The sequence below is a fragment of the Trachurus japonicus genome, unplaced genomic scaffold (genome assembly GCF_045865225.1).
Source record: "Trachurus japonicus isolate A0001 unplaced genomic scaffold, Traja_1.0 AP031020.1".
Taxonomy (NCBI): domain Eukaryota; kingdom Metazoa; phylum Chordata; class Actinopteri; order Carangiformes; family Carangidae; genus Trachurus; species Trachurus japonicus.
In genome coordinates this window covers 1,109,084-1,130,772 of record NW_028221153.1, presented here as the reverse complement: position 1 = coordinate 1,130,772, position 21,689 = coordinate 1,109,084, and the positions used below count along the sequence as shown (strand labels likewise).

Here is a 21,689-nt window from a genome sequence, read left to right as displayed (position 1 = left end):
TGGTATTCAATAAAGTCCCATAGAGCTACCAAGACTAATTTCTTGCTGGAGGCGTGTCATTTAATATACACCTTTAGCCAACTACGTGTCATATCTGTCTCCAATCTCAGAGAGCCTGAACCTGCTGCAGATCTACAAGACACCAGGTAAAGACCAGCTTCTCATTTAGGGCCCAAGCAGCCAATGCTGCTGGCTTCCTCTTGTTGTTGTTCTGATGATCATTATTAGGGTTGGAGCACCAACATATTAGGTGGCACAAAGATTAGTTTTACCAACAACATATTGGGATGAAGCCAAAACTCTTTGCCCTTTTGATCTCAGAAATTATCTGCATCTTTTTCCTAATGGCCTTCTGCTTTCAAAATGTTTAAAAGTCAAACATAAACCCTAATCGAGCTGATGTGAGGTCATTCAACCGATTCTCATGAAGCTTGGTCTACATCACCCGCAGACACTGCCTAGGTAAAACTATGAAAAGAGTGTCACTTTGTTCATCTGTGTTGAAATTACAAGCAGCTTATAAAACAGTGCCGTTAAGATCAATTTTAAACAAAGAGCATGGATAAAAATTGGGCTGGTCAGATGGGCCTTGGATGTCTCTACTGGAAAATTTGTTCAACCCAGAATACATACCCGTTTCCACTGAAGTTGGGATGCTGTGAAAAATGTAAATACAGAGTGATGATCTGCAAAACATTTGAAGTCCATGTGAAATTAAAAACAACACAGAGACAACAAATGGAATGGTAGACGTAATAAATCTTGTTGTGTTTAGAAAATGATTGGCCTGTTGTGAATGTGATGCTAGCAATATGATTTCAAAGAAGCTGGGACAGGGTAATGTTGACTGATCTGTTGCTGCAACTCTTCCTTTGAAAATGACAGCACTTGGTCTCCTCAGTTTCTGGATGTTTATGGATACTGTTCACAAAGTGGACTGTTTCCCCATCCTTGCTTGACGTACAATTTAAGCTTCTCGATTGCAAATCATCACATGATGTTTAGGTTTTACACAGTGACCCAACATTGATTAGTTGCACAACAAACCTATTACAATCGTATTTCTTTCATTCAGCAAAAGGCCCAAGAATGAAGAAGGTGTCAAATCTAGATGTCAGCAGTGTGAAACTAATCAACGTGAACTCAAAGAGAGGTTTGTTTTTCATTAATGGATCAAGTGGATCAATCCACCTGACAGACACTTAAACTGAAATGAGTCCTAGGTATTAACAGTTGATTTGAACAATGGATCTGTGCTCTGACATGTTTTCACCAGACTAACCACTGATGATGTTTTTATCACAGTTTGACTGAGATGGAATCATTTTACAAAGAAAAGCTTCAAGAGGCAAGGTGGGTATTTTTAAGTCTGACGTCTCCATCTCATGAAACTGGAAACAGACGGTGAAGTTACTGATTGAGTTTGGAAGCAGTACGGTCTGTACGATATGAATCGGTCCAACACAACAGACTGAAAATATCTCATCTTGTGCTTCAGTGTGTGACACCATTGAGCCAGTTGCTTCTTCTTATGTATAATAATGTGAAACATTTTGGCCTCACAGATCTGCTCTGAAAAAAAAAGAAGAAGAACTGAGATCATTCAAAGACAGGTACGGTGCATTGTCTGACCTGGAAACAAAGATTGAGGCAAATGATAAAACCTTTAGAAGAACAATCTACTTATAGAATAAAGATGAAACCTTAATACAGGCCAGAGGACCATTGCAGCATGTAAAGTTTTTCCAGACACAATGTATGTTTGTTCTTCATAGAGTGGCAGGAGACCTGGCTGTGTCTATAAAGGCAGGAGGCACTGAGAGCATGAACGACCCAGTCAGTAAAACCAGACTGACTGAGATGTATGACAAGCTGAAACTTCTGCAGTGGCCTAAAATCAAAGATTGTCTGAAATCAAATCATGTGGACAGAGACTCAACCAAAGCTTGGACCCAGGTACAGTACACCCTGATGAAGTGATGGTTCTTCCTCAGGTCCTGTTCAAAGTTCAACTTACTGTGGTTCCTGTGTTTGTTTGGCTGAAATTCCCCCTGATTATTATAGAAAATGTTTGAAGACGCAGCAGAAGAAATGGAGAAAAAGAAGAAGCAGATAGAAGGAGTGTTTGGACTGGTTGAACCCAGCAGTGGACTAACACCTCAGAAGGTACTGAGCAGGAAGAATGCAGTCTAACTCTGGATCATTAAAGCTGGTTGTACTATAGCTCTGTAAAATACATTTTGCTGCATTCCAGGTGAAAGAGTACAGACACTTAACGATTCACAATCTTCAGCTGGCTCTCTACCATAGCAAGAAAGATGATCTTCTTCAGGTACGACTGTTCTATGTTGCAGCTTTTGACAACAGACACAGTCACATTTGTGGATAAAATGGAGCAATGGGATGGCTGATGTTCAATCTACTGTACCATTTGTCCCACACAGGCTCCGGTCCTCCAACACCAGAGTCAGTACTCCCAGGAGGTGAGGGAGAATTTCAAACTTCTGTCCTCTGAATGCTACTGGTTGGGTTGCCTGATGGCTTTAAACAATCCTCCTCTCCAACTGGACTGGAAGAATCACACTCCTGGGCTGGACGCCTGGGACATTTTCCCTCGAGACGTCAGACATGCCTCACCTTAACCATGAGGACAAAATGGGTTTCATTTTAGAATCCGTGTGTAGAAATCTGTTCTTGTGCAAAACCTGCAAGGTTTGATTTTATGAGTATGAATTAAGAATTACAATGGCGTTGCATTCATGCAGTACATTTTAGTCTCTGGGACCACTCAAAGTGGTTTACACTGCTGGTCACATTCACACAGACGCAGTCATGCAGCACCTCTTGATTTTTGAGCTCAATTGACAAATCTGTCGCCTTAAAATTCCTGGGACTGTTTTTTGCTTCTGTTTTGATATTAATGAGTTTTGGACGGGGTTTCTTTCCCTAGATCTTGTTAAAAGACTGTGGGATAATGGGTGGGATTCTTGGTACATGTTGTTTGTTTTATGTTTTTTGTGTAGATCATGTGTTTGTTATACATGGGGGAGGTTTGCTTAGGAATAATGTGCAAAATAAATAAAGACTTTGGAAAACATTCAGAATTTCTAACAGTATGGTAATGGACGAAATAGGTATTGCTAGTTACAACTGCAATGGTTTTGCTGACAGTAAAAAAAGACGTACTACATTTTCACATGGTTAAAAGCAAAGAAACTGAATATTTTTTGTTTACAAGAAACTCATTCAACAAAGGAAGATGAAATATAATGGGTAAAACAGTGGGATGGTCCTATTATCTATTTCTCTCATGGTCAGAGAAACTCAAAAGGTGTTATGATTCTCCTCAAGAACCAACTTCAATTTAAAGTTTGCTCTGTTCATACAGATTTGACTGGAAGATGGATCATTCTGAATCTAAATATACAAGATGAAATATACTCTTTGATTAATATACGGACCAAAAACAGATGATCCTGCTTTTTTTGAGGAAATAGGTAACCAACTGCAGTAAAATCATTATGGTAGGCGATTTTAATTCTGCCATAAAGCGAGCTTTGGATCGAAAAGGAAAAACTGTAAGAAACTACCATCCACAAGCTGTTGCAAAAATTCTGAATCTTATGGACAGTTTGGATTTAGTAGATATCTGGTGTTTCAAAAACCCTGACTTAATTAGATATACTTGGAGAAGACAAAATCAAGCCAGCAGAATTTATTATTTTCTGATTTCATTCTCTTTAATTTCCAGAGTAGTGTCTCAATTGAAGATAAAGTAGAAAAAACACAGGTACTCGCAACTCTGCAGAAGAGCACACCTTTACTGCTCGAAACGTACGTCACTACAATAAATACGCTGAGTGCCACTGCTGTTTAGATCAAATAAAAGCATCCTAGCATTTTAATTTAGAGCACCCAAATAGAGGCGTAACATAAAGGAAGACAACGAGAAGGGAGCAGTAGTTGTATGTGGAATATATTCTGATATTCACAATGGCAAAAAGAAATGATTAGCTAGAGACACACAGCAAGAAAGGAGCAACCTTTCTACATATTTTATATGCATAACATCTGTAAATGCAGTAGTTTTCGAGTTTATTTTGAAATACGTGCTTTTATTTTGAAACGAGTAAAGAACAGGAAGTAGCGCCGGTTAGCTCCGTGAGCTTCACTCAGAGACAGAGGAGCACCTGTAGCGGTGATATTACCTGCTAGTTTGTTTTCCTTTTTTATCACTCCATGCTTCGTGGTGTTTGCTGCAACTGTGTGAATGTGATGTTATGAGAAGTGTAAGCTGAAGAATCGTATTTTTTGACCGGAAAAGACTGCCACTGGGAATGATTCTGCCGTTGATTGAGGAGCAGGCTAAAGTGGTCAGTATTACTCTGAGTATTATTTATTGGTACTAGCTACAATGCTAAGCAATGCTATTTCTGTAATGATTACAATAAGTAATGTTGTCTTTATTTTGTTTATTTGAACATTCAGTTCTACGGTGTACAGTAGATGTCGGGGTTGGCGTCAATAAAAATCAGTAAAAAGGACCGGAGTCTCGCATCCAATCAATGGGCGGCATAACATCAGTGAGACATTGAGTCCATGTGAGCTGTGTGAATGTGGCTGCTGCTTTGACTGTTGCTGGTGCAGCAGAAAGTTTCAATAAAGTTGGAGTTTTGGTTTGGTAGCTCTGGGGTTACTTGTTCAACACCTTTGAATTAACTCAAGAAACTATATATTTGCCTGTTTGCCCTGCTCCCTTCAGGAAAGCGTCTGAGGAGCATCAAGGCACGCACCAGTCGCCTCAAGGAGCTTCTATCCACAGACCATCAGGCTGCTGAACACTGCAATTATTCTCTTGGTTATTAAATGTTGTTTTTGACTATTTTATGGCTATTTATTTCTTGACTTATTCATTATTCTTTTTATTGTGATAAGGTTTCAAGAGGTGTCTGGCACACTGCTTTTCATTACATTGACCGTACACAGTAGCTTTATTGTATATGACAATAAACTAAAACTAAATGTCTGTTCTTTCAGCAACTGGAGTTGTGGTTCAATGTGTAACATTTAATATCTAACAGACAAAAATAAACGTGACTTACCTTAAAGGCAAGAGAACCTGTCTGGAAAACCACGCTCTGTGTGTGTGTGTGTGTGTGTGTGTGTGTGTGTGTGTGTGTGTGTGTGTGTGTGTGTGTGTGTGTGTGTGTGTGTGTGTGTCAGAGACAGGAAACACTCTACTCACTGACAGACGTCTTGTTGATGTGTTGGTCAGGACACACAGTGGTTGTGGTACAATGTGTGTGTCAGTGTGATCTGAAAGAACAATAAACAACAAAACACATTAACATTCATGTATTTACAAAACAATACATCCCATAATTTCCACTAGTAGTGGTGCTGACAGTGCTGCTGTAATGAATGCTGTAACAGCGCCATCTGGTGGCCATCAGGGTCTGTGGTGAGGTCACTGTGACTGCTGCTCCTCTTCCTCTCACCACTAAGATCAGTCATCAACCTCCAGACCACGTGACCTCGGTCTAGGGCTGCAACTAACCGTTATTTTGATAATCCATTAATCTGTTGATTATTTCTTCGATTAATCAGATTTTTTGTTAAAAAGCACAAATTTTATTTACATTGTAGGGAAGAGAAGAACGAGGAGACGAGTTGGTTCAGTTTGATGCAGCATGTCGCTGGCATCATTTCTCTCTTTCTCCCTAACTATTCTATCTATTACTCAAAAACAGAATGTTATTCCAAATGGACAATATTAGTGAAAGAAAATGCACTAAAAGTTCTTTTTTTTAAGTTATTTGAACGGCCCAGAGCTGTTAAACTAATAATACATAAAAATTTTAAAAAAGGATGCGTGGTGACAGCTGCCTACGGCAACTCCACTTGGACAAAATTCATTAGGGCACTGCACTGATTTGCTTACAAGCGGAAGTCTGCAGCATGTTTACATCCAGAGGAAAATTCTGAAGTTGATCATTCACCGGATCAACCGACAACAACCTGACGTTACTCCGACAGTTTTCAGTTTCGCTGCCACAGCCCGTCCATGTAAACATCCGTACTAACTGTAATAGCGCCATCACCATAAAATAAGACGGTAAATGATCATCACATCTCTAATCTGAGTCTCGAGCTGAGCAGAGGAACAGCTGATCAAACCTCTAAGAAATGTTTCTTACCTTCACTGGTGACGTCCAAATCAGTCAGCAGCAGCAGTCATCAAACTCCAACAGGTTAATAATCCATCGATAATATTCCCGTTTACATCACGTTCCTCGCGGCCAGCGTGTTTCATTCATTTGCATTGTGTGAAAAAAAAGTTTTGGTGCTAAAGTTAGCTAAAGCTTTAGCTAACATTAGCACCAGTAGTTGGGCTGAGTTGAGGTTGAGGTGACTCACAAAAAGGAGTGTGTGTTGGTATTTGCACAGGTGATATGTTAATATCAATGCAAAACAAATAATAAACGCGGCGGTGCGTGGCGCAGTTCGAATCCCGCATCAGGCAGTCCTTTCCTGCATGTCATTCCCCCTCTCCTGTCTATCTCTACTGTGTGCTATCAAATAAAGGCAAAAAGCCAAAAATATACTTAAAAAAAACAAACAAATAATAAACATCAACAGCTTGACTGCACTTGTTTATCAAAATAAGGCGCCGTAAAAATAAAAAACAAAACAAAAAGAAGAGTCCAAGGAATAGAAACCGAGTTCTCCTGCTCAGTATTCTGGTAAGTTCAGTTCAAGAGGATCCAGTGTGTGTGTTCTGTGTATCAGTGTCAATTCAGTTTCTTTGTCCTCTGTGTCTTTTTACTACTTCAACCCGGGTAGGTGAGGAGTGTGTGTGTCTTATCTGTTGTCAGAGTGTGAGATTCAGATGATGGAGTCGTCGAGGAAGGTTCTGCAGCTGGCCACACCGCGTCTCCAACTCTCTCTCTGAACCGCTGGGCTGGGCTCGCCGTCTCAACCGTCTCTTTCTCTCTATTTCTCAGGCAGTATTTCAGAAAAAACAACCTACACAGAAAATGCACAGTTGTAAGGAACTTAATCTGATTCTGTCTCATCATCTTCTCAGTTCAAACATGAAATATATCACCAAAAATCAAGGAAACACATTAACACACAATAAATGAATTATTATGAATTAAAACAATACGTTTAACCATACATGTAATCAATTATTCATGAATTATCATATCAACAATAGTATTTTTAACAGACACATAACTTATGCATCCTTTTTAACCTCTATTTATCTTGTATCATCAGCTTTTAACTATTTTAATTCACCTTTTTAATATTTAACTCTCAAACATCAAATTAAATACTGTTTTTATACACAAAAGTGCAATGTCTTCATCAAAAAATGAAATAAACCACCAGTGTTGGTAATAACGGCGTTAGAGTATAGCGGCGTTACTAACGGCGTTATATTTTTCAGTAACGAGTAATCTAATTGATTACTTTTCCCATCGTTACAACGCCGTTGCCGTTACTGAGAATGTGAAGTGGCGCGTTACTACAGTTCGGTTTAATGAAACGCAAGGTGGTTTCGGCCACACGTCAGCTGCCTCAGGTCAGGGCATGACGGCGAGCTAAAGGTAACGTAGCTAACGCAGCATCCCAGACCGATCAGCTGTGCGCCAGTGCAGCCTGCAGCCCCTGGGACACAGCTCGAATAACAGCAAGCACACACAAGCACCCACTCCACCCGAGCAGCAGCAGCGGTATGAATCCGACAGACAGACGGACTCCAATTGACGCCTGAAACGCTAAACACAGAGCAATCGCTCTGGGTAAACACAGCTGATAGATCGAAAAAAAAAAAAAAAAAAAAAGACCGCTGGAGTGAATTTACCTACTTTCCGTCAGGTTCTTGAATGTAACTCGGTCAAGATGCAGCATGATGATGATGGTAAAATTTACAGATAAAAATACGCGTTTTTTCATCAGCATCAGTCTACAGAAATGACGGATAGAGGGGAAAAGGCTTTATGCACAGCTCCACAGCTCCACTGCTCCTGATTCCAGGTGTCTGACCATTACTACTGAGGTCAGAGTCACAGACACACCTGGATTAATCAGTTTGTCCAATAATGCAAGACAGGAAATAAAGGAGCTGGTTTAAGTTCAGGAAGTAAGTGGAGCTGTGCATAAAGCCTATTCCATCAACCTTTATTTAGTGGGAGCATTGGAAAAAAACCACCAAAATAAACGTTTTAAAGTAACGAAAAAGTTACTTTCTCAGTAACGCATTACTTTTTGGTTTAAGTAACTCAGTTACTAACTGAGTTACTTTTTAAATGAAGTAACTAGTAACTGTAACTAGTTACTATTTTTCATTAACTTGCACAACACTGTAAACCACACCTTGAATGGTACTGTTAGCCTTTGCAGTGGCTAATAGCACTATGAGCAGTTCAAATGGCATAAAAAATAAACTGCATCATTGCAAACCGCATGGAAACTTAGGTTTATCTTAATGATTAGCATAGCGATTAGCATAAACTAAGCATAAACAATAGACAAATTAGCATTCCGAGCTAGCGATTAGCATGTCGCGGTTGCTAATAGCATTAGCATTTCGAGCTAGCGATCTTTTTTCAAACAATAAACTACGGTAGAAAGTGCACAAAAGTCACAGAAAAACATTGAAGGTCATCATATGGTTTGTTTTAAGCGATATAGACCACCTTAAACCAAGTTAATGGCACAATAAATGCATTTTTTCCATCTGAACGGCTACCAAACTGCAAGCTAACTGTGTGCTAACTGTGTGTTAACTTAACTTACCGGAGTTTCCTGCATTTACTCTTACAAGGGTTTTATTTTCTCCTCGGTTCACGGTTTATCGGGTTGAACCTGGATTCTCCGGTGACTACCGGGTCTGTCTGCAGCTTTCTGCTTCTCTTTGCTTCGTGTTTGCTTTGTTTTTACCACCGACTCTCTCGGTCTGCTCTGCTCTGCTGCTGTCTGCCTCGTGTCTGAGAGGAAAATGGCGTCTGCTCTCAGGTGCAGACTTCACCAACACCTGACCATGGATCTATTATAAGATAATATACATCCATGTACCTGACTAGGTTCATCACGGGGAATAAAAGGGCGATTCCACCAAAAGAGTGCCATTTCTGTCCCCAGCATATTAAATGTATAAAAACATGTAATAATATAATATAAATTACATTTAATTAATAAACAAAGCACCATACACATGAATCACTGTAGAAATTAAAGATATATAATTTTTAATTACTATAAAAAGGCTTTCAAAGCACTGAAACATAGCCTTTGTTGCATGTCCCCAGAGCCAAACGCTATAGTTTACCACAATGCATAATGAATAAAATCCTTCTAAAATCTCATTTTTTTTGCATATTAGTGTGACTTCATATTATATCTACACTTATGTAACGTTTTCTTAATTAAAACTTAATTATATTTTGGTTAAAATTCACATTTTAGTCCCGTCCCCAGGTTTTCACTCAGTGCTGTTTTACCCGGACACATTCTACACTCTAAAAGTTTTGGACCATTCCACCAGTGACATGTTCTGCTGGAAGTGACATCATTTAGGTCTTCTGAAAGTCATGGGAAGACCAACATTAAATTCTGTAATTTATTTTTCCTGAAATTGAATGTATGTCAGGGTCGGTCACTCTTAAAACTCATTCCTGTTACCTAAATTATCTCTAAGTGTTTGTTGATATCAAAAGTAAAATATTCAGTTAAATCCTCAGAATGTGCTCTGTGTGCTCAAGCTATTAGTATAGATGCTGTTTGGCTGGATTTCACACAATTGCTGATTTTATGCTAAAAACTCATTGCTGTTACTCATACTTCAAAAATGCAATGATAATAAACTTTCGAAAGCAGCAATAAATTAAATAAAGTAGCCTGAGATTGACCAGTACTCATTTTGAATGAGTAAATGTGTATATTAAAAAATTCTATACTGAAATGGAATGAAAAATGAAGTTTAATTTTTAAGAGTTACAATGAGCAAATGGCACTCTTTTGGCGGAATGACCCAAAAGCACTACCAGGGGAACACTGCCATCTACTGCAGGTTTACTGGAACTGTCTAAATGACACTGTTAAAAAAATAAAGATAAGTGTCTACAAAAAAGAAGAAGGAGAAAGAGAAAAAGAAGGGGATAAAAGAAAAGATAGATAGACGAGCGATGTCCACTGCTGTTTTGTTTGTTTTCTTGTCACTACTATGTTTCATCATCTTTAATATTTTGAGACAGAGTATAATATTGGTCTTGAAGTAAGCCAGTGTACTTATAACAACAGAGAGGGGCAGGTAGCTACGATAAGTTTTCTTTTCATTCATGGTGACAATGTGTGTACTTTATGTAAATATGTGCAACCATGTGTAGAATGTAAACCATGAATTGAATAAATCAAAATGAATGAATGAATACAGGGTTACTCACCTGATTTTTCATGCTGGTTACAATTATCTGTTTGTTCTCTCTCTCAAATTCCAGCACTGCAAAAACTCAAAATCTTTCCAAGAATATTTGTCTTATTTCTTGTCAAAATGTCTCATTTCTAGTCAAAACTAATCTCTTTCCACTTAAAATAAGACTCATTACATAAAAATTAACTTGTTTTTAGATCATTTTCACTTGTTTCAAACTAATTTTCACTTGAAATAAGTAGAAAAATCTGCCAGTGAAAGCAAGTTTTTTGTGCTTGTAATAAGAAAGAAAAACTTGCTCCACTATCAGATTTTTCTACTTATTTCAAGTGGAAATCTGTTTGAAAGAAGTAAAAAGTGTCTTAAAAACAAGCTGCTTTTTAATGTGATGAGTCTTATTTTAAGTAGAATGAGATTTGTTTTGACTAGAAATAAGACAAATATTCTTGGTAAGATGTAGAGTTTTTGCAGTGTGTAATATTGACGTGATATCATTGAATAAGACTCCACTATGTGGTGTTTATCATCTGCTTTAATAACAGAAGAAGCATGTTGGTCGGTTGTTGTGTGAACCTATGTTGTATGATACATCACAGACATGTCAAAGACGGTTTTTCTTTTAGATATTGTGGAGAAAAGGACAAGCTGTCAACACAGAAGGAGAAGGAAGTGGAGAAGGAAGGAGAAGTGTGTTCACGTTGGTGTTTCCTCCACAGCTTCAGTGTAAAAGTCTTTTCCCAGCAGGAAGTTTGTCAGCCGCCTTTCAAAATAAAACAAGAAGGAAACAGAGAACTCTGAATTAACTCTTTCCTGCCCTTCACAATAAAATGCAGACGGACTCATCTGCTTCTGTCTGAGCTTTTAATCTGAAGGTCTGAGCCACAGCCTTTATTACATCTTCTACTGTTGGTATTTATCATGACTGTGTCATTGTTCCATATATTCTACATGATAGTTAAAGTTATAGAAGGATGTTCATGCTGATCTGTCTGAGTTATTGATGATGATCAATAATCAGCAGAGTATGGAGTAAGAGAGCTTCCAAAAAGATGTGTCCATGATTCTAACCATTCGTACTCGTAATGATAAACATTTGTATGTAAATAAAAAAGTTGTACCCAAAATTCTGCTGTCATACACATGAGTCTGAGAAATTGTTCGGGTTAGGATTGTTTTTATGTGAGTATGAATCTAAAAGCTGTGAGTGCAAAGTCTTGTGAATACAACTCTAATTTCTACGACTACGAAGTCTTCACTGTGAACACGAATTCAAGTTTGTGGGTACGAGTAGAAAAAGTGTTGAAATGACGTCACAGCAGGTCACAGGCAGGTCACAGGGGAAAGTAATCGAACCCCGAGTGATGCGCCGAAGCCGAGGATGGCTGACAACAGCAGTGCACCGATGGACACCGCGGGTAACTCAGGGGAAGCAGCATCACAGGTAAAGTAAATAACACATCCAACATTCATTTATTTTTATTTAGTTATTTATTTCATGAAATTGTACTGTTTTAAATCATATACAGTTTATGGACGTGAAGACTGCTACTGCTTTAGCTTACAAGCTAACGACATGCCCGGTGATGCAGTTAGTGCTTGCATTAGCTACTAGCATTAGAAGTTGGTTTAAGTTAGCTAATTAGCGCTGATGAAAACAAAAACAAAACTAATTTGAGATATAACGTGTATATTTGTGTAGTCTTATCTGTCATAAACAAGAGATAAGGCGTTACGGTGCGCGTTTGTGTCGCGGTGCTAGACGGTCTGAGGCTCCATTCTCCACGTAATTAGTCGTTTATTTAACCAGCACTATTACTCTGAAGCTGTTTAAACAAGGTAAAAAAAAAAAGAACCATAAGGAAAATATCCTGCATAGTTCCTCTGTAGCCTCTTTGATCAGAGCTGCGCCCCCAGTAGCGGGCGCACCGCTGCTGGGGGCCCTATAAGAGTTATTATTATTTGCCTGCAGTCATTTGCTTGAGATTAGGTGCACAAGTGTGGTTTGCATGGGTCCAGACTGTAGTAATAATAATCATAATTAATAATATAATAATTGATTTTTGTTGTATGAACTTGCATGCTAATGATTGGCATATATATTATTTTGCTAAAATACAAAATTATTTTGAATGTCTGTCCAGCCTATGTGGAATTGATAGATTACTGTATGTTGGTAAATGACTATGTTAACAGTGGCATTTAATACATCAAACTTGTTGTTTACAGGGACCAGTAGCTGCTCGGTTATTGGAACGCCTGAAATCAAGGATGACAGATGTGTTGAATCAACCACACTTGAATTTGGACTATTTACAATACATTGTAAATCAAGAAGCATTCATTGTGACGGCTGCATCTAGTACTTTAAACATCCCAGCTGAAATTGTGGAGTGTCTTTTATCCCTGCAAAATAAGATCCACGCAGCTGTTTCCCAAGAGAGTCCCTGTGCTTTCATTAGAGCTGGAGAACGAGGCCGACCAAAGTTCGTTTTTTCTGAGGAGCTTCTGTCCCGGCTCATCGACGTCCCCTTACCAGTGTCTTGCATTGCAAATCTGTTGGGTGTCAGCCAAAGCACAATCTTCAGGCGTATGCGTGAACTTGGCTTGTCCACGCGGTCTACATACAGCAGCCTAACTGACAGTGAATTGGATAATGCTGTCCAGTCCATCAAAAGGCGGATCCCAAATGCGGGATATCGAATGGTAAAAGGCTATCTGCAAGCTGATGGGCATAGGGTCCAGTGGGATCGGATCAAAGAGTCCATGCACAGAGTTGATGCTCCAGGAGTTTTGGAGAGAATGACACGGTTGGGGTGCATAGTGAGAAGGAAATACTTTGTGCAGGGGCCTTTGTCATTAGTCCATGTGGACACCAATCATAAGCTCATACGGTACGACCTATTTAAGATTTATTCACATTTTTATTTATTGGGGGGAGTGACTGCTCATTGTAATTTCATATTTTGTTTTGAAGGTACAACATCGTCATATTTGGTGCGATAGATGGGTACTCAAGAAAGGTTTGTCACCTTTTTTTTTTTTTTTTTTAACAGTGCTTTATTATCTCTGTACATGTCATAAACTACATCATGGTTCATACAATGAATTTGATCATATTTTACTCCATCACTTTAAGTACATGGACCCAACTGGCAATCTTAGGGAGCAATACTGACTGGCCAATCATATGGAGAAAAAATATGATGGGAGGAGGGAGGGGAGGAGAAGAAGATAATGAGAAGAAAGGGAGGAGTTTAAAGAGAGGTCAAGAGTAGCAGGATGGGAGGAGACCAAGGCAGAGGTACAGGAGGAGAAGAGCAGGGAATAAACATTTTAAATGAAGATTACTGATGTTATGTGTTGTAGGCCTTAATATTTTGCCTCTGCAGTTTCAAACACTGTCTTTCTACACAGATTTTCTATCTGGAACCTGCAACAAATAACCGCTCAAACACTGCTCATTCATTTTTTCTGAAGGCAGTGGAAAACTATGGCTGGCCTTCCAGGTAAACAATGATATGAACTTGGGCTATTGTTTCATTGTCCTAATTACTCATTTCAGTAATTTTTGATGGAATATTTTGTTGTGATGAATATGGCTGAACATTTCTTCCATGTATTTTCAAGGGTCAGGGGCGATGAAGGTGTTGAAAATGTCTCAATTGCTGAAACCATGTTCACTGCTAAAGGCGCTGGAAGAGGGAGCTTCATAGCTGGGCGCAGCGTACATAATCAAAGGTTACAATAAACAATTCAAATAATTTATATCAATTTTAAGATGTAAAATGGGAAATTATTGTTGTAAAGTATTTTCAGTCAGACAATATCAATTATTACTTTTCAGCTGAATAATTCCTGTTTCTGATCTAGAATAGAGCGCCTGTGGCGAGATGTCTGGACCGGCGTGACACACCTTTTACTATGAAGTTCTTCACAGTCTCGAGGAAGATGGCCTGTTGCATTTGGCAGATGTTGTTCATCTGTTTTGTGTACACTATGTCTTCCTTCCACGTCTGGCAGAGGCCCTTCACACCTTCACAGAAGGCTGGGACAACCATCCTTTACGGTCTGAAGGTGGACTCTCCCCAAACCAGCTCTGGGTTTTGGGCCACATGAAGAACCCTTGTGACCCGTATGAAGATTTGCAGGTTTGTTGAAGCTCAAACTCGAGGTGCTGTTTACAAAGGTGAAGTGCAGTTGACAGGTTTTGAACCTGAATATGTGGAGGTTAGGTAGCCTATACAATTGATTTTTTTATTGTTATTTGAATTGGGTCAATATCTTCAACAGTGTGGAAGGAGTATGAGGTTAAAATTCAGGAGCAAGTTCTTTAAAAAAAATAATTACAAGTAAGTGTGTGTGTGATACTTCATTGATGTGATCACACAAATAAAGCAAGTAAGCAAAGCAAGATTTATAATACAGTAGATGTACTCAATGTTCTGATTGAACATTAAACACATTTTATTCTCTGGTTTAATGTTTTCTGTTGTCACTGCACTGTGCCTGTGTATGTCAGTGTGTGCTTTGGTATATTGTTAAAATATTTCTCAATCATTAGCCTTATAACTTTATTGCCTATCATATTTTAACTAAATTATGATATCTACCTAGTTCCCCTAACACTGCAGATTCATTATGACTCAGGCAGTTATTCTATCAGGCTATAATGCTATTTCATTCAAAATAACATTAAAACGTTTTGTTTTTTTTCCAGAACACAGAGCTATTTGGAACAGACTGGGAGATGTTTGATGCTGTACAGGAGGAGCCATATGGAGTTCAGGTTCAGGAAATTGAGTGCCCTCTGACTCCAGATATTATGGAAACTGTACGGTCCATGATAAATCCCTTGGCCTCATCAGAATCATTTGGCAGAGACATTTACATAACAATGGTTCAGTGTATTGAAAGTCTAATGGAAACATGAGAAATGCCTGACACGACCTTGCAAAGATGTGATTGTATAGAGGTGAACAGTCAGTGCACTTGTTTAAAAAAAAAGGCATGCCTGACACCTGTTCAATTTAACATGAGACAGGAGTCCCAAATATTTTTATTGAAAACTTTCCCATGAAATCTCCACAAGAGTCATCAGAATTAAATTTGTGACTTTTCCAACTTGACCCAAAAACAAAAAAATGACTGGGTATTCTGAAGAGTACATGGAGGTAAAAACCAACTTTGGAGTCAACCATCAACCAATACAAAAGCAATGGTTCTGTAACAGTAACAAAAAAGATAACTGAAACATTAAGCTGTCACATCAAATGATAAAATAAAATAATAAAACATATGAGCTGACCTGTTGCAGTTACGGTTGTTTTCCTTCTGAGTGGCTACACCTTATCAAAGGTTTGCCCATGGCAAATGGCCTGTGTCATTATGTTTTTGAATTCACTGTATGTTCCCAAGTGAGCTGAAGGGAATGTGACAGTGCGACTGCACGCACTTACAGTCGGAAAACAAAGTTTGTGTTTTGTGTCACAGTCATGTTTGAATTTTATGTTTATCCCAAAGTCCTTCTTCTCGCTTGGGAGAACTGGCTTGTGTCGTTGTCCAGTGACCCACTGCATTATTCGTCCAACAGTCAAGCCTTCTGGACAGATGCTTTTGTTGCTGGGGCCCTCATGTCCTTAATGAAGAGATTAAGACAATGTTAGTCTGGATTGAAAACAATACATTTTAGTTTTCAAGTTGGTAAAATCCCTTACATATATAAATCACATTTACTTTTTTTCAGTATAAGAACATTTGATAAATCAAAGTAGAAACTACATAGAGATTTTAACCAAAGCTGCATTTGTTCTGACTGGATGACGGGCAATGTTGTGGCAAAAGTTCAGACACCCTGTTATTCAGTATAGCTGTTAGTCAATATAACTATACAAGTCATCCATATGAAAGCAATAATAACAATATTACATTTCATCAGTTACATTCATTTTAAATAGTGACATCAAGTTTCCACAAACGCTTAGATTTATTGGGTTGTATAGTTTCAATCGATTAACCATTTACACTGCACTATATAAAATGTACTGCAGGATAACAGAAAAAGTTAACCTCATTATTACCCTATCTTGGCTAAAACATACCAGAATCCTCAATTTCCTGGAGGTAGTCCTGGAGAAAGTTCATGATGTTTACTTCCTTTTGGTGCTTGGCAGAACCAGTTTCACTGTAGACAGGACAGCTGCTCTCCAGAACGAAGGCTGCATCCGCCTTTAAGAAGAAGAGAGCATTTCAGTCTGCATAAACATTGTAATTCTTGCAAAAGACATTCATGCAAAATTAAAAGCAGTCTAAAATGTAAAAATTTACCTCATCATCTTCCCCTGGAATAAACAGCGTTTGGCAGAGGTCTTCATGACTCTTCATGACTTTTGGGAGGTCATACACCTGCAGGCCTTTTCTCAGCTGGTCAAGCATTGGGAGGACTCTCATGGTGGAGTGAAGTATGACAGTTCTAATGGACAAAATGTTTCATCAGGACAATATACTGTTGTAGTATACCTGTTGGACGTAGAGGGTGGGTTGGGGGGAACAAAACTACTATTTAAAAAAATATATATATTATTTGGTGACATGTGAAGAACAACACAGCTTTGCATGAAACCAATGCCATATTACTTGTAATCCATGTTTTAGACATGACCAAACAAGTAGCCTTATTCAAGTCACATTCTTGTACAATACACCCTTGCCTTAATGAAAAACAAAAATGTCACCAACATACCTTATCATGCTGTCTCGTTTTTCCATGGACACGGGTCCGGTGTATCCGCAGGTCACAATATCATCAACTAGGTCATTGATGTTGTCCTTACTGGCGCTGTTTATCTGAAAACAGAGTAGGTGTCAAGTGAAATTAATTTGCATTGTATCATTGTTCTGTAAAAGAAACAAACCAAAAAAGTAATTATGCAAGCCATTTCATAATGATGTTAATGCAATTATTAACTTTAATAAAATTGAATTTACCCTCTCAATAAGCTGTGATAGTTCTAAATCTGTTACATCACTGGGAGACACTAGAATGCTGTCAGAGTCACCGGAGCAGAGGTATCTGAAGCACCACTCACGCATGAACTTAGGACAAGGTCCTCCTTGTGCCAGGCTAGCTGCCATGACCTCTCCTGCACTCCTAAACAAAATACAACAACACCGCATATAAACTGCCTGAATTTATTTACAATTATATAAAACAGGGTTAACTAGCATTGCAATTAATATGCTACAGTAAAAGAAAACACAATGAATTTCATTACACACCTGAAGTAGTTAGAGTCCAAACTGTTGAGACAATAAACAGGATTCTTCCCTTTCTTATCTGACCCTCCAACAAAGAGTCTGTTTTCAATCTCTGCTAGCATCTCTGCAAAACAGCAAAAACAGTACCCCCCCCCCCCCATTTAATTAGTATTTGAACCCCCTGTTGATGTTGAAGGAGAAGAAATTATCCTCTTATTATAACTCTTAGAGCTATATCCAGTGTGCGGATAATTCCTTTCCTTTTGTTCTTGATTATCTTTTATCCTGCATCTGGCCTTGTAAGAATATGATGTGCACAAATGTCCTCTTATTGTGAAATGAAAAATAGACAAACATTTATACCTGTGAGGAATTCTCTGCTCAGGGCCCCAGTATCGATGCCTGCCTCGCCAAAGAATCTGACCTTAAGTCTACATTTGGGCGATGTCTTCTTCTGCCGCTGCCATTGTTGCATGCCTCTGCTGAAGAGGTCAGTTCTCGAAACACAGATGGAAAATGTGTCTGATTCTACAACTTGTAAAGCGACCCAATCCAAGATTTCCTCAGCACTGGAATTAAAAACAAAAGACAAAAATTAAACATTAATATAGACACCAACATGTCTTTTCTGAATGCTTTATTTACTTATATATTTCTTGTTCAACACTGAGCATTTGAATAGCAAACAAAATTAGACATGGTTTATACTGTCTGTATAATTTCATAGCTGTTTGTTACAATTATTCCAGGTGGTTGTTGGGGTGTGGCATGGTACAACAATTGCCACACCTCCTGTACTGGTGAAATTCTAAGAGGTGAAAGCAGGCCTCATGTAAGTCAAGACAAGAGCAAGGTATGATTACCACATTTCTCTGTGATCACACTCCACACATATAAAGCTTTTCAAATGGAAAAAGATGATTGATACTGCAGTATCTCTTTAAAGTGTGTATTATCCAGATGACATGATATGCCACCATGATTACCTAATGTACAATATTACCTTTGAAAGGTACTGATTTGACTGACTGGTACTGATCCACTTGACTCATGGCCATCATTTTTTGAGGGTCTGCACACACAAAGAAAACAGCTTATCTTGACAGAAACACTTGCATATCTATAACATTTTGCAAGGCAATCCTCTTACATGTCATTTGTCAAATGAAGATATACATGAAAAAATGCACTAAAATCATTAATATTACCGCAATCCGCATGTGGCTGCATGGATCTCAATCATGTCAACTTGAAATGCATTGTTGCACACAGGACACTCTGCTGTCTTAAAAAAAGAATTCACAAGGCATGTGAATAAAGACTTACATTATCCCAGAGATTAATATCTTGATTTACCAGGAAGGCACAAACAATTTCACCTTGCCCGTCTGGTCACAAATGGAATCTGGGGATTCATCTTCATGTGCTTCGTTGCAGCTTTCCTGGGGAGAAAAACAGTAATACGCAAGTGTTCAGAGCATAATACAGAATAATATCTCATTTTCCAATATACACAGCTGTGAAATAAAGCCTAAAAGACTCAACGTTGACATACCTCTTCAGCAGAAGAGGACAAATCTACAAATTCTGTCCTGCATTCCTTGATGTGTACTGGAAGAATCTGAAGAGGAACCATTTTCTTGCAGGTTGTACACTGGGCTTTGGGCATGTTCTCAAACTCCTTTGCTTCGGGTGGTAATGGAATTGTATCAAGTTCTTCTTGTAGAGGAGAGATGTACAATGTGTATTTCCCATTCCCGCTCACTGCTTTCAGCTGCTGGCCAGTGTAACCATGTAGATCTGGAGGGATGACAACCAAGCTCCGCCGCCCACCCCCACCTAAATTTGAAAAGTTTTGGATACTAAGCAAACCTGAATATAGAGTAACTATTTTGAAACAACATTAATCCAGTGTATACGCCACATACCTGTGGACTTGTGCAGCATCCAGCCACCACAGATATTTGCCAGTCTTGGGTATGCACTCAAAAGCAAATCTGAAAACTGAAGAGACAAACAATAGTTAAAGCATTAATGCAATGAGTCGTATTTATGAACTACTGTGTATTTCATCATGCAAATATTAATTAAATCATGTGTCAAGATTAATTCTAAGATGGGTGTTTTTCTCTTGAGACATGACTTGACACAAGGCAATGGCAGTGTACCTCTGAATGTGTCACATTTTCAGATATGGATAGTGAACGTTTTCCAAGGCCAGCCAGCATGAGTGGCAGTTCCTCTTCTCCTTTTGGTGTTTTTTCATATTGTTTTTCAAGAAGAAAAAAGTTCACCAAAAAGCTCTTCCCAGATTCTTTCATCCTATATGGTGCAAAACGCCTTTTGCCTCTTGCCTCTTTTTGAAAGAATCCTGGAAAAGACCTAAAAAGATGGCATAGTATTATTCTCTCTTTTATATTCCATCAACAACAAAAAGCAAACTAACTTAGAAGACTAAGTGATTATGTTAGCTTACAGTATGTAGATTTGTTTAATTTGTTTTATGCAATAGTTAATATGGTGATGGTCTGAAGCTCCAGAAAATAAATTATAAAATTAAAAAATCTCCAGCTGTTTCACTGCCCTCTGATTGAATCAGAATCAGGGACCCATTTTGGCCAAATGTGCCTAAACTGGGAGTGCAATAAATGACCCATGGCATGTACCCTACCGCGCCATTTCTTGTTTCACTGACAGTCCATTGTTCTGAGATCTTGTAAGTTGTTGCACTGCCTGCTGAGGCTGCCTCGCTGTTGGAACTGACTGCACTCCCTGTCCAACAGCAGCTTCTCCTGAAGTTCTCTGACTGACTGGCCTGACATTCGCTGGTACATTGTTACTTAACATCAACACCAGATTTTGTGCTGTGTTGATGATGTCCCTTAATTGGCCCTGAGTGAGAAAAAAGATAGTAAATGTTACAGACATGGGTACTTTCCACGATTTTACAGAATGCCTTCAAAGTAAACTAACTTCTTCTTAAAGTCTGAGCTTGGGTCAGCATCCACAACAAACAAAAAGCCAGTCTGGACCATGGATGTATTATAATAGATCCCTGGTCTGACTCTGGACCCATGCAAACCACACTTGTGCACCTAATCTCAAGCAAATGACTGCAGGCAAATAATAATAACTCTTATAGGGCCCCCAGCAGCGGTGCGCCCGCTACTGGGGGCGCAGCTCTGATCAAAGAGGCTACAGAGGAACTATGCAGGATAATTTCCTTATGGTTCTTTTTTTTTTTACCTTGATTAAACAGCTTCAGAGTAATAGTGCTGGTTAAATAAACGACTAATTACGTGGAGAATGGAGCCTCAGACCGTCTAGCACCGCGACACAAACGCGCACCGTAACGCCTTATCTCTTGTTTATGACAGATAAGACTACACAAATATACACGTTATATCTCAAATTAGTTTTGTTTTTGTTTTCATCAGCGCTAATTAGCTAACTTAAACCAACTTCTAATGCTAGTAGCTAATGCAAGCACTAACTGCATCACCGGGCATGTCGTTAGCTTGTAAGCTAAAGCAGTAGCAGTCTTCACGTCCATAAACTGTATATGATTTAAAACAGTACAATTTCATGAAATAAATAACTAAATAAAAATAAATGAATGTTGGATGTGTTATTTACTTTACCTGTGATGCTGCTTCCCCTGAGTTACCCGCGGTGTCCATCGGTGCACTGCTGTTGTCAGCCATCCTCGGCTTCGGCGCATCACTCGGGGTTCGATTACTTTCCCCTGTGACCTGCCTGTGACCTGCTGTGACGTCATTTCAACACTTTTTCTACTCGTACCCACAAACTTGAATTCGTGTTCACAGTGAAGACTTCGTAGTCGTAGAAATTAGAGTTGTATTCACAAGACTTTGCACTCACAGCTTTTAGATTCATACTCACATAAAAACAATCCTAACCCGAACAATTTCTCAGACTCATGTGTATGACAGCAGAATTTTGGGTACAACTTTTTTATTTACATACAAATGTTTAT

At 38.7% G+C, this 21,689-nt stretch overlaps 1 protein-coding gene, 1 long non-coding RNA gene and 1 pseudogene across 2 annotated transcripts; 2 read left to right on the top strand and 1 right to left on the bottom strand.

The window, feature by feature from the left end:
• Nucleotides 1–1,783: 1,783 nt before the first annotated feature.
• On the top strand, nucleotides 1,784–2,333 carry LOC146959838 (uncharacterized). Its single transcript, XR_015035588.1, has 3 exons — nucleotides 1,784–1,956; nucleotides 2,065–2,166; nucleotides 2,255–2,333. It is a non-coding gene; the product is annotated as an uncharacterized LOC146959838 (long non-coding RNA).
• A 10,694-nt stretch (nucleotides 2,334–13,027) lies between these two features.
• LOC146959837 (uncharacterized) lies at nucleotides 13,028–14,595 on the top strand (annotated as a pseudogene).
• Nucleotides 14,596–16,525: 1,930 nt separating this feature from the next.
• Nucleotides 16,526–17,814, bottom strand: LOC146959836 (G2/M phase-specific E3 ubiquitin-protein ligase-like). The gene is made up of 5 exons (XM_085772860.1): nucleotides 17,714–17,814; nucleotides 17,423–17,585; nucleotides 17,178–17,281; nucleotides 16,763–16,907; nucleotides 16,526–16,663 (listed from the first exon to the last, which is right to left on the bottom strand). The coding sequence occupies exons 1-5, from the start codon at nucleotides 17,812–17,814 to the stop codon at nucleotides 16,526–16,528; spliced, it is 651 nt and encodes a 216-aa protein (XP_085628986.1).
• Between the last annotated feature and the right edge of the window lie 3,875 nt (nucleotides 17,815–21,689).

What these genes read in the sequence shown, in the direction of transcription:
- LOC146959836 (XM_085772860.1), bottom strand. Translation starts at nt 17,814, where the DNA reads ATGCTAGCAGAGATTGAAAACAGACTCTTTGTTGGAGGGTCAGATAAG. An exon ending in TATCACAGCTTATTGAGAGG is followed by an intron (nt 17,282 to 17,422) that starts GTAAATTCAATT and finishes CTCTGTTTTCAG; the next exon opens with ATAAACAGCGCCAGTAAGGA. An exon ending in TTCCAGGGGAAGATGATGAG is followed by an intron (nt 16,664 to 16,762) that starts GTAAATTTTTAC and finishes TTCTTCTTAAAG; the next exon opens with GCGGATGCAGCCTTCGTTCT.